Below are 13,431 nucleotides of genomic sequence, written 5' to 3'. Positions count from 1 at the left end.
TAGAGCAACCAAAGACCAAAAATGGTCACACAAAGACACAGGGCCCTTTTTCTGTACTGGTGTAAAGCTGGTCTAAGCATGGTTTGTTTGTTTTTAGTTGCAGTTTTCGTGGATCAACATGAACCCGACTGCACTGAGATGAGTGGAATAACTCAACAAGACAGGTTTGATGGATGTCCTGTTTATATTTCTTAATTACATAAACACATTTTTTTTTTTTTTAGATTTTTTAATGTAATCTTCTGATTTTGTTAATCTCATAAAACAATTAAGCTGACTCTTGTCTATTGAATTAGTTGTGAATCAGGCAGCTGGTGTGTGTCAATAGTGTGTGAAATAGTAACTAATTTCAGCTACATAATATAAAAGGTAACTAGGGTTAACTACAAATGAATTGCAATTAAATTTCACATAAAGGGGTAACAATTCAAAGGCCTTTTCACTTACATATCTGGTTTAGTAATTATAGGAACAGACATGATTTGTGTGCCAGCTTTCAGGAGGGAGAGATAAAGGCCGTGGGTTTGCATATGCATAATATTTTGGGAGAACACAATTGTGCCTATCGAAATTTGAGCAAGCTTGTTTGAAAGTCAAGGCCGTCACCGACTGACCCGTTCCCACTACAAAGAACTTCAACGCTTCCTTTGCATCGCAGATTTCTACAGACTCTTCATCAGGACTTATGCGGTTAAGTAAGAACATATCCTAATAGTGATGTAATTGAAGAGCTACTAAAAGAAAATATGATTTGTTTACATGATGAGAGAGGAACTAGAGTAGATCTTGATCTTGATTTAACTTTGTGTCCAGGGATTTATCAATGTGAGTGGGTATATGGAAGTGCAAATTGGGAGATGTTTTAATATACAGTATGTGACAAAGTTCCACCTTGCATCAACATGCATACTGGAAAGGTCGGATTCACATTTCATAGAAGGCAGGATCTTGTTCACAAAATATATGAAACTGTGTATAGGCTAAATATTATTATTTTGGTGTTATAATGTGGGTACCAGCACACAGAGGGGTTAAATGGCAATGAGAGGACACGTAAATCAGCAAATCAAGCTCAGGAGTGTGTGGAGATTAGAGTTATTTCATTCAGCAGATCAGAATCAAACACAATAATCAAAAGAAACATCAATAAAGCATGGCAACACAGCTGAGACACTGTAGACACCTTTATGGAATTTAGAGAGAAGGAGCACAAAAGAGAAATCCTATTAACAGGACTACTGTTAATACAAGGCTTAATGCAACATTGCACTTACTAAACAAAACACCCAAACAGGACCGTATGAGAGCACTGCCCATTACAGAAGAACATGTCATTTTTCATTGCCATCACACCACCGCAAGACACGTTAAAGAGATTGATCAGGAAGCTGAAAGTCGAAGATTTGATTTAAAAATGATTTTTTTTTTTTTTTTTTTACATTAGAATAAGTAAATGTATTACAATACCTGAAAGAAACAGGAGCGCGCAAGAAAATGTACTGACCCGTTGCTGTTTTTTTTTTTTTTTTTAAGGAGATCGTTAACGCCGGTTTCACACTCCGACACAGTAGGTGGCGGTAATGCTCCTTAAGCGATGGACGCCCGCCCGCCGTAAAACTCAAAAGAAGAAGGCGGCGGAGGAGGAGGAGGAAGAAGAAGAAGAAGAAGAAGATAAGGCCTGTCATTAACATCCAAATTTCTCGAGTAGCTTTCGCTAGCCAAAGGTCGTAGTTTAGATAATCTATGAATCGCAAAAGAAACCTCAGTTTCGCAGAAACGAGCCTGACTCATGAACTCCACGGCGCCTTCATGGAGCCTCCCGGGTCTGTGAGTCGAGCCGAGGGCGATTACCTGGAGCTGGAGCCCGACGAGGAGCTCCTCTGCTCGGTCAGCGACATCACCGAGCACCTCGGCAGAAACATCACCGTGGTGCTGGAGACAGCGCTGTCCGAGATCCGCAAAATGGTCAGCATCCGAATAAGGGTCCTAAAAATGGAGCTGCGCGAGAAAACCGAAGAAATCGAGTCGCTGAAGGGGAGACTCGACACGGTCCAGAGGGACGGCAGGGACCCTTTCGCCAGCGTGATGACCGCGGAGCCGTCCGCCGAGGCAGGGTTCAAGAAACACGACTTAAGTTCCGCGGCAAAACACAACCACGCAGACCCCAGGAGGTCCAAAGCCGTCGTGCCGGGCGTGAAAAAGGAGAACATAGATGCTATTTGTGACTATCTAATGAAAGACAAGAACTCCAGAGGTTGTGCGGACAACGACGGAGACCAGGGCAGCCAAGCCGGCGGGGACAGGGAGACTCGCCAAGAGCCGGACCCGCATTCCCTTAACCTTTGGCCCAGCAGCGGGATGACCGGTACCGGGCCCGTGCACGGAGACTCCGAGGCCACCACAGATGACATTTTCGGTATGCTCCCCTCCGGCAGTAAACGGATGTATGACTACGAGTGGATGGCACCGATGGAATATTCTTCTAACCTGAAAGGTAAAAAAAAAACAAAAAAACAATCATATGTGTGTGTGTGTATCTGTCTTGAGACACCCATATGGTGTGTGTGTGTGTGTGTGTGTGTGTGTGTGTGTGTGTGTGTGTGTGTGTGTGTGTGTGTGTGTGTGTGTGTGTGTGTGTGTGTGTGGCAAAAAGGATTTAGTCATGGAAAAGTTCAAGTAATATACTATTAAGCCAATTATTTGGATACAAATATAAAAAGCTCAAACCTCTATATGCAAAAAAAAAAAAAAAAAATCTTTTCACGAATGCTTTATTTATTTATTTTATTTTAAACTATTTGAATACAGATATTGAGAGGATGTCCAAAATATGCCTCCGGGTTCTCCTTCAGTGTCGTTTAAACTTCTGTATTTGCAACTACAGAAGTTTAAACGCACAGTATCCTGCCTATTTTAGTTTACATTCAAATGATTCCATTGACTTACTTGAAGTTGGCAGACATCTTTAGTTTTGTAAGTATTTTTTTAACTTTTTTTTTTTATGTAATACTAGTAACTCCCAAATGCTATCCTTAATTTTGTTTTAAGATGTTTCAAATGACTTTCTGCTCGAACTTGAATCACTGCCGAGCCGTTTTATTTCTCTGCTGACCACTTAAGTTGTAATTAAACGTGCATACTTGCAAAAATCACTAAACTCTAAAACGTGGATGTTTCGCAAACAACGTCAATCCTGACAGCACGGAAGATCTGAACAATCACTAGATGGACACCCCGAGGTAATGTCGCTAGTCCAGTATGTCATTAATATTAAATACGGTCACAATCTGCCCTTCTGCTCCTCCGTTATGATGCTGGAAAAATGGATGTAAAAGAATAATAGACAGAAAGGAATAATAATCATTTTTATCCTAATATTTATGTAAAATTACTGTCATATTTAACATATCAATTATTCTGTTATGGCCACAAACATGTTTGAAGACATTCCTGAGATATTGCATTCACAAGAGTGGGATGGGCAGATTGGACAGATGTGAAGTCGCATGGACTTGACCTTTGACCTGTGATCCTCAAAATCAGCAGAGAGAGAGAAGAACAGCATCCAAGGCAACGACGACCTGTTGTCGGGGCCAATAATCGCAGACCAGAGATATGCAGCTCCAGGGCCGGAGGTGTCTGCAAAAGAAAGCACAGAGTTGCGCGAGAGAGGGGAAATGGATGGTGAGGCAATAAACGATAAACAAAAAACTACAGAAGAGAGAAAGCATGAAGTGAATGAGATGTAGCGGTGCCGTATAAAGTGCAGAGAGAGTGAACGAGAGAGAGAGAGGAGGAGCTCAGTGCATCATGGGAGGTCCCCGAGCAGCCGAGGGCCTGGAACAGCAAAACTTCAGGTTTTAACCAAAGTATCAGCTTTATCAAAAAAAAAAAGGAAGGTTTTAAACCTAATTTTGGATGTCTGCCTCCCAAACCGAAGCAGGTAGTTGGTTCCAAAGGAGAAGGGGCCTGAAAGCTGAAGGCTCCGGTCCCCCCATTCTACTTTTTGGAAACAATAGGAACCACAAGCAGACCGGGATGGAGCCTGGTCATGAAGAGCTTTGTAGCTTTGTCAGCAGGAGAATTTTAATTTGTAATCTTGATTTCACAGGAAGCCAATAAAGAGACGCTAAAACAGGAGAAATATGATCTCTTGCTAAATCCTGTCGGTACTCTTGCTGGATCAACTGCAAGGTTTTTAATGAGTAATCTGTACATCCTGACAACAAGGAATTACAATAATCTAGCCTGGAAGTAATACATGCATTATTTAATGTCATGCTGAGGCAGGATTTTCCTGATTCTATTAATATTACTTAAAATGAAAGAAAGCAGTCCATAATACTGTCTTTATGAGTGAGTTAAAGGACAAATCCTCATCAAAGATGAATGCAAGGTTCCTCACAGCGGTGCTGGAAGCCTCCAGAGTAACTAAGTGATTGGAGAAAGAACTTCTCAGGTGTTTAGGACCAAATACAATAACTTCAGTTTTGTCTGAATTAAATGTAAAAAGTGAAGTAAAAAAAACTTAGGTCGTCCAAGTCCTTTATGTCTTTTAGACATTCTTGAAGTTTTACGAACTGATTTGTCTCATCTGTTTCATAGAAAGATATAGCTACGTGTCACCTGCATAACAGTGGAAGTTTATGCAGTGATTCCTGATGAAATCTCCAAAGGGAAGCATGGATAGTGTGAAAAGTACTGGTCCTAGCACGGAACCTTGTGGAACTCCATAACTAACATTTGTGTGCCTGGAAGAGTCATTATTGACATGAACAAATTGAAATCTATCTGATGGACATGATTTGAACCCATCTAATTCAGTTCCTTTGATCCTAATAACACGCTCCAATCTCTTTAATAAGATCAATGACTTTCACCAGTGCTGTTTCTGTGCTATGTTGCACTCCAAGTCCTGACTGAAAATTTTCAAACATTCCTCTGTAAATGGTCGCATGATTGATTCGCAACGTCTTTTTCAAGGATTTGAAAAATACCGTGCCAGGTTGAATATCGGTCTGTAATTTCATAAAACAGCTGAATCAAGAGTGTTTTTTTTTTTTTTATTTTTTAAAGTAAATTCACCTGAAACTAAGAATCCGAGAGGCAGAGGGAGGCAGAGCTATTCAATTAGCTGTCTTGTCTCCCAGCTGGCTGTGCACATGGGACCAGTGTTATCTGTTCAGCTCTGAGGACGACTCTTTTGATGAAAATCAGGTTTTAGTTTGTTTTTCTACCTTCCTGTCGGAGGAATGAAAGATTGTTTGTGTTCAACAGTGTTTATTGAATTACTGATGCGGTAAAGTTCAATATTTTTTAAATTTTTTTTTTTTTTAACTTTACAGAAGTTGTGTTTACTTGTCCTCCCATCAAATGTGTGACAGTGATGAAGCTGATTTCACTGCAGTGAGTAATAATCTTGAAAATCGGATCACCTTCGCTGCCGCGGTGGAATTCTACTTATTTACTTCTACGGTCGTCGTGCTCTCATTATCAGCGCAAGGTTTCAGTGCAATAAGCGCAACTGTTTCCTGTATCTGAATGCTTTACTCATACATTTGAAAATTGACCTGGATATGAAGCATCCCTCGCGGAAAAAAAAATGTTGGGCCTCATTCACTAGCAGTATACATTTCATGCACAAATCTGGGATTCATCAATATTTTCTTTGTTTCTAAAGTCATCCTGAATTTGTTTGCACTCTGTGAACAAATTTAGGATGACTTTAGACCAGGGGTGGGCCATTAATTTTCCCAAGGGGCCTCATGAGAAGCTGGGACTGTTGTGGAGGGCCGGACCAATGGGCTGAATTCAATTCTGCTCAATATTAATTTGATCTCTTTATAAAAAGCAGTAAATTGTATGGTTTTTTTATTAGCTACTACCGGTAGTAGTAGATGTTGCAATTAGGCTATTAAAATGTGGTGCTATTAAAATTCAATCAACATTCACAAAAAGATTTTGAAAATGAGCATATTTTTGCAGTATTTCAAAGACCAGCATTAAATTAACTTTATACAAAAATGTAATAAGTGCTATTGATATTTTGTTTGTAGTGTAATTACCATTTGCTGACAGGTCTCATCAGATCTCAGAAAACAAAGTGCAAATAAAATTGGATCCTTTAAGTTCCTCGGATTTTGTTCCTACCGCCCACTGACAGGTCTCATTTTGCCTCAATTTCAAACAATACACTTGGCAATCAACATACTTTTACAACATGTACAGTAACTTAAAAAAAAAAATCAATGCGCGCGCGCGCACACACACACACACACACACACACACACACACACACACACACACACACACACACACACACACACACACACACACACACACAGTTATGTGCTTCCCTCGCGCAAGGTCAGCAGCGGTAACGTTGTGCTTCCATTAGCTTCATGAAGCAGCTCCTAACAATGACAATAATTAATTCACGTCATACAAAACGTTGTTATCCTGACTGGTTTTTACTTTGTTATGTTCCTCAATGTAAATTACTCACAATTCTCGGACACAACTTGGTTAACAAGCACTCGATGTCTCTTGGGAATCTCAAAATGTCGTACTTTGCTCCAAACCTTGTCTGCCTCATCCACCTGTCTCAGCTGCAGGGTCTCTGGTAGGTGAGTGCGTGATTCAGAGTGGGACGGGTGGCTAAGGGCTCTGCTACGGGCAACCGCCAAGACGTTCAGACCACCGTCTCGCATGGTGAGACGTTTAGGGAACATCTGTAAATTGGGGTACTGAATCTTACCCGGGTTACACGTGCATGATGTACACTTACTTACGTGTGGTTCCTAATTTACCATTGACCTCACGCGGGCCGGTCCGGGACAGCCAAAGGGCCGGATGTGGCCCGCGGGCCGTACAATGCCCAGGTCTGCTTTAGACCAATGCGTGTGAACAAATGACAACTATCTGGCTGTCTTAGAAAGTGTAAACACACCTTTTAGCATATTAAAACAAACTGCATTCATTCATAAAAAGGATTTAATACACGACAAATATTGAAAACTGTAAATTTACCAATGCAGTGACCAAATGTATCAATTCGGCTAAATTGACGCCCTTTAATTTTTTTAAACCGTAGTTACTGGTGAGGAAACACAAAGTGTTCTTCCATCTCAAACGTTATTGTTTTAATTTCCGCTTTTAGTAGACATTTTTCTTTTTAACATTTGTTGCCATCTCTGTCAACTTCTCTTCACTTCACCGCTTTCCTCACGATACAGCTCCAGACAGACAGGCGTCCTTATATGGAGAAACAGGGTAGTGTCGGTGTGATAATCGCAGAGCGCGGACAGGCGCCCGTCAATTTAGAAAGTTTCTGATTCGCTAACGTACGCAAGGTGGTGATTTTGGATGCGCACTCACTTTGCGCGCAAAGTAAGAACATTTCCACGCGTATATTAGCGAATGAGGCCCTAAATAATTTTGCCAACTTTCGCCAAATACATTTTTTTTTTGTCTCTAATGCGACTGAATCACTCGCCCTGTAGACATTCCCATCCCATCTTCTGGGTTAAATTGCGCCGAGTCATTTGTGACATTTATTTTCCGTCAGTTACGTATTCTTTTCTAACTGCTGAGTCATACAGTGTCCCACAAATGTGGTTCAGATATTGACAGATTCTAGACATTTATAAAAAGATATCTCAACTGACAATATTTTATGATGGGATACGTGTAGAAACATAACAATTTCGTAGGAAATGTTTTTGCCTTGATATAAAGGTTTATATAAAATAATCTCAAATTATCATCAAATCAAATGACGAAAGATTTGGATGGCCTAGACTTTTCTAAAGAAAAGATATAGCATGAACGGCTAGCCCTTATAATGACCGAGGTTTAAGCTTAAAAGTGAAAGAAAGTAAAAACCCTTAAAATAGCCTCGGGTTCATAGCTGTGTTTGATATTATTTTTTTTCACGCGGGGAGTAACACTCGTCACTTACTTTAAAGCGGGTTCCAGTCTTGTGTTTTAAAAAGTGGTTTAGCTTCAGATGGTTTGCAGCCAACTTTGTGTCTTTTAAAACAACGCTCTAGAAAAAGAACTCGTGTGTAAGGCTCTCGTACTGATTCGATCGGCTGTGTCCATTTGCTGTTTTGATGACCTCTGGCTTGTGTAACTTTATGTGATCGTGTGCTCCTCTTACGTTTTTTTTCCCCCCAGCCCTGAAGGAGCCCGCGTGTGAGAACACCCGGGCTGGCGAAACAGAAGATGAAGAGAATGAAGACGAGTCCTCCGGGATAGAGGGGGGGGCCCTGGAGCAGGTCCAGGCTCCGGTCTCGCAGGTCCAGCCCCCTGAGTACTCCATGGAGCCTCAGAGCTCTCCGGGGGAAGGAGGGAGTTCTCTGGAGGGCAGCGCAAACAGGCCAGAGGCAGGTGTGGGCATTAGTTACGTCAATGTATAAACGTCTCGATGGGTTTTTGAGTACTGTACCCTATTAATATTGGTTTAAGATCAGTGACAATGCCCGTCCTCATTTGAGTGCATAGCCTCAACAAAAATAGAAACGCGGCGCTTTTCTTGAAGTGAAATGTCTCCGACTTCTTTAACGCACGCAGAAGGTCAATCCATCGACCTGACAAGCGTGGCATATCAAACGACACGATTACTGCGCACTACGAAGCGAGATTAGCGGGTTAGCGAGGTATGCTGAGACTAAAACCGGGGTTGTCAGTGTCACGACTGTCTTTTAAGCTGGCTAGATCACCACGGTAATTTATGCTGCGAATTTAACCTGGTCCGCGGCAGGTCACGTTGGCGATATTGGATTAAAATGTAAGAAAGTACCTGCCCTCTGACCAATCAACTCTTTTTGAAACTTGTGCCGCTGGTCTACCGAAATGGAAAATTTGGCCACACACCTGTCTGAGTTGCACAAGTAGCTGAGCGGTGACAAGATGCTTCTCTGTGCACCGCTGCCTAACAAGCATCTACTGATACCTGTGAGGCTAGTGGTTTTTTTAATTTTTTTTTTTATAACTGAGGCCCCTGGTCTGTACTTAAAGCAGGATTCTTACCATCCATTCCTTGAATCGGTTGGCAAGGGGTTTCTTCTTGGGACTTGGCCTTGTTTCTTTAGGCTGGGGAGGACAGACAGAGGGAAGTGCGGCAGAAAAAGGATGGACAGTCCTGTTAATTTAGCATTAATCGCTACCAAAGAGCAGAGGGCGTATTCAGAAAAATTCCTAGGACTAAAAGTTACCCCTAGTGACGAAAGTTGACGACAATTCTTAAAATTGTGACGTTTTCTAAGAATTTCCAAGTAGATCTTTGTAAAGATAAAAGTAATTCACAAAACATCTGAGCCCTTAAGAGGGCTCCTCGGGTGAAAAACTGTTAGTAGCAGAGGGGAGGACTTTTACGAGGCTTAAGAACATATTTCTCCTACGTTGTTGTAGGATCAATTCTTCAAGCTGAATGACCGCAAGATCATTAAATTCTACATGATGTTTATGGTCGAGCTCATGAGAGACGCTCACGTCTTCCACTCAGCGGAATATCGCAGTAACGCAGAGTAATCGCATGAAAGTAATCTTTGTATTTTAAGAATGAGGCCCCAGAAGTGATCCTGCTAAATCGAAGTTTCACGGTAGGCCTACCTTCGATGGCTAAATTGTCAGAACTTCAAAAGAGAACCTTCAAGTCGTAAGGAGTCCCAGAAAACCACTGAACATCTTAAGGTCTGGTCCATTCTAAAGACCAACAATGATTCACATCTGACACCAGAGACCACTTTGACCTTAGTAAAAAAAAACTATTTCCCGGGTCCAGGAAAATATCACTTTTATTCCGTGAAAACCACTGATCTGATTAACCAACCCTTCCAACTGTTGTTAATGATCATTTGTGTTTCCAGGCCAGCAGTTCCCCAGCCACACCTACATCTGCTCACTGTGTGGAACCTTCTGCCCCGACTCTTTGTTCCTGGAGGAACACGTCAAACTGATTCACTCGGACTCTGCTGGTGCTCACGCTCTCCAGGCCCTCCAGTCCAACTCCTCCACTTCAGCTACAATAGAAGATGGCAGCGGTGATTGTGGGAGACCCGGAGCGGGGCAGAACGAGAGCGGCGGGGGACTGGGCCCCGGTGTCGGCATTGGTCGAGCGGGGGCGCCTGTAAAAAAAGAGATTAAAATCGAAGGCGGATACGAGTGCGGGGACTGCGGGCGCCATTTCAACTACATCGGCAACCTGCGGCAGCACCAGCGCATTCACACCGGAGAAAAGCCCTTCATGTGTCCGGAGTGCGGGGAGAGGTTCCGCCACGCGGCCCGCTTAAAAAGCCACCGGCTGGTCCATAGTGGCGCCCAGAGCCCCTTCCCCTGCCCCCAGTGTGGGAAGGGCTTCTCGGTGCTGTCTGGACTCAAGAGACACCAACGGGTGCACACCGGCGAGAGCCCGTACGCCTGTCCCCAGTGCGGCAGGCGCTTTAAGGAGCTGGGAAACCTTTACACTCACCAGAGGATCCACAGCGGGGCCACGCCTTACTGCTGCCAGCAGTGCGGACGCAGCTTCCGCCATCTAGGTACATACAAGAGCCACCGCTGCACCCCAGCACAGTAAACCAGCCGACGCCGGGAAATCCAAAGTGTACGTCAAAGACGGGGACATGGTACTGACGCGCGCATTGTCATTCTGTGGCTGTCTGATTTACACTGCGGGAGGCCGCCCGGCGTTCCTGCTTTGTCAAGAAACACTTTTGAGACCCGAACAGTTCTGGGCCGCTCTGTGAGAGGAACTACCCGACTGGGGGAACTCCCCTAAGAACTACATTCCCGTAAAGGCTTTTTTTTTTTTTTTTTTTTTTTTTTTTTCTTTCTGATTGCATTCACATCGCCGATAGGAATGTTGGAATGACTTTGAAGTGTACGCTCTATTTGGACTATTTTCACCGCTTTACCTTGCTTTTCAGACAAGGCCTTTATAACATAGAAGTATGCAAACTCCTTTGACAAAAACAGTCATTTTCACCCCTCGGGTAAAGTTCGTTTCTGTTGAGGGAGTCTGGTGACTTTCGAAGAGTGCTATACAACGACTTCAGTGTCTGGGCTGGGCTGTCTGACGACGAGGTAAAGCAGTGAACCAATCACTGTACACTTAGGTCACTTTTTTTTTTCTTTTTTTTGTTGTGCTGGGAGAGGACCTACTCTATACTAGAAGCTAAACAAAAAGTCCCCAATAGTGGAGTTTAAAGAACTAATTCCTGTGGTGTGGAAACACACACAAAAAAGGACGCACATCTCCCAACAGTTTGTAGAACTATTAAAAAGTTTCTCTGGTTTGAAAGCGCCTATTGAGCTTCAAAGTTCATTCTTGACCTTGAACAGTGTTAACTCAGGGACCACAAAACTCACTTGTTCTGGAGCTTTCAACTGTATCACACAGCCTTATTTAGGTAGTATTGTAGATATTCAGTGTACCTTTAGGATCCCTTGTCCACGCTTTGCTAACAGAAACGATATCTACAACCCCTTTTCCAAAAAGGTTGGGACTGTTGGGACGCTGTGTAGAATGTAAATAAAATTAGAATGCAATGATTTGCAAATCATATAAACCCATATTTCATTGCGTCCAGACTAAAGACAACATATCAAATGTTGAAACTGAGAAATCCTATTGTTTTATGAAACGTATGCGCTTATTTTGAATTTGATGCCCGCAACATGCCTCAAAAAAAAGTTGCGACAGAGGCTGTGCAGTTAGAATATATGCAGAATGCAGTTTGCCATCGTTTTGCTGAAATAACGCACGGCCTCCCCTGAAAGAAACGTTGTCTGCATGGCAGCGGACGTTGCTCCAAAACCTGAATATATTGTTCAGCGTTCATGGTTCCTTCCCAGATGTGCAAGCCAGCCATGTTCACTAACGCATCCCTGTGCCGTCACAGATGCTGGAACTGAGCGCCGATAACAAGCTGGGTGTTCCCTCTCCTCTTTAGCCCGGAGGAAGCGGCTTTCCAAAAAGAATCTCAAATTTGGATTCATCAGACCAGAGGACATTTTTTTTCCACTTCGCCTCAGTCCATCTTTAAATGAGCTCTGGCCCAGAGAAGGCGGCGGTGTTTCCCGCATCATGTTTATATCTGGTTTCTTTGTTGCGTGGTGGAGTTTTAACCTGCATTTGTAGATGCGGCGATGAACTGTGTTCACAGACGATGGTCTTCAGAAGTGTTTCTTAGCCCAGACAACGATTTCCACGAAAGACTTGTGTCTGTTTTTAATGCGGTGAGGTCCCGAAGATCACGGCCATCCAGTGTTGCTTTTTTTTTGGTCTTTTCCCTTGTGTACTGAGATTTCTCCAGATTCTCTGAATCTTTTCGACTTGCACCGTAGATGATGAAACCCACGAATTCTTTGCAAATATACGTTGAGGAACATTATTCTTTGATTGTTGATTGCACCATTTTCCCACGCAATCTTTTCACAGTGATGAACCTCTCCCCATCTGCACTGCTGCAGACTGTTGGGTCTCTGGTGTGCTCTTTTTTATACCCAGTAATGTTACTGATCTGTTGCCAACTAACCTAATTAGGCGTAAGCTGTATCAGTAGGTTAATTCAGCTTCACACAACTTTTCCAATCTTTTGTTGACCCCGTCCCAACTTTTTTTGAGACGTGCGTCTGGCATCAAATTCAAAATGAGCACATATTTTTCACTGAACTATAAAAATTTCTCCATTTAAAAATGTTACACATTGTCTTTGGTCTAATTTCAATTAAATATGGCTTTACGTGTTTTTTAAAAAAAAAATCATTGCATTCTGTTTTTATTTACATTTTACACGGCGTCCCAACTTTTTTTTGGAAACGGGGTCGTAAGATATTTTGTTAAAACATTTAAAAATTCACTTAAATTATCCGCAGAATGTGAAAAAAATAACAGCACTGAAATCATGGAAAAGACATCCACGTATTGTGTGGCAGGGACGGTCCTTTCTCGTAATACCACTTTGTGCCACAAGACGAGATGGTGACCCTCTGCAGAGTCCATGCAGTAGTGCGTTCTAAACTCTTGTTATCATGAATGTAACAGTAAACGCAGCAATGGCTCGTAGTTCCTTCTACACCGGTGTGTAAACATCACGATGCAAATGATGGCTGGAGATCTCTTAATTGTATAAAGTCAGGGATTTACTTGCCGTCGGGTATACAAGGGGAAAAAAAAAAAAAAAATCTAAGTTTTCTGTCTCTTTAATCCTGCAACAGTCACAGTGTGCCTATGATGGACGGGCGTGAGCGAGTGCAGTCCAGCTAGTCCAGCGCTGAACATGAACCGACACAATTTTGCGTAGCAAACAAAACCAGGCGCACCTGACCTTGTTTTAGACATGTTCAAAGTGGACCTTTAGTGCAGCTAATGATTGCACAAACTATCCTGAAAAAAAAACACTCCCAATGGCTTTGACATTGCTGTGG

General features: G+C 42.6%; 1 protein-coding gene across 1 annotated transcript; it reads left to right on the top strand.

Moving 5' to 3' along the window:
• The first annotated feature begins 1,641 nt into the window (after positions 1–1,641).
• On the top strand, positions 1,642–10,816 carry znf16l (zinc finger protein 16 like). Its single transcript, XM_069720743.1, has 3 exons — positions 1,642–2,494; positions 8,179–8,391; positions 9,873–10,816. The coding sequence occupies exons 1-3, from the start codon at positions 1,744–1,746 to the stop codon at positions 10,577–10,579; spliced, it is 1,671 nt and encodes a 556-aa protein (XP_069576844.1). The 5' UTR covers positions 1,642–1,743; the 3' UTR covers positions 10,580–10,816.
• The last annotated feature ends 2,615 nt before the right edge of the window (positions 10,817–13,431 follow it).

This window comes from Brachyistius frenatus, unplaced genomic scaffold (assembly GCF_029030835.1).
Source record: "Brachyistius frenatus isolate BFR_SWC_R1_liver_20210118 unplaced genomic scaffold, ASM2903083v1 Contig_248, whole genome shotgun sequence".
NCBI lineage: Eukaryota > Metazoa > Chordata > Actinopteri > Embiotocidae > Brachyistius > Brachyistius frenatus.
The sequence above is the reverse complement of the archived record's forward strand: the minus strand, read 5'-3'. Positions and strand labels throughout refer to the sequence as shown.

Excerpts from the sequence above, each read along its gene's own strand:
- znf16l (XM_069720743.1), top strand. The coding sequence starts at position 1,744 with ATGAATCGCAAAAGAAACCTCAGTTTCGCAGAAACGAGCCTGACTCAT. Across the intron at positions 2,495-8,178 it reads ATATTCTTCTAACCTGAAAG|CCCTGAAGGAGCCCGCGTGT; the intron begins GTAAAAAAAAAA and ends TTTTCCCCCCAG. Across the intron at positions 8,392-9,872 it reads CGCAAACAGGCCAGAGGCAG|GCCAGCAGTTCCCCAGCCAC; the intron begins GTGTGGGCATTA and ends TTGTGTTTCCAG.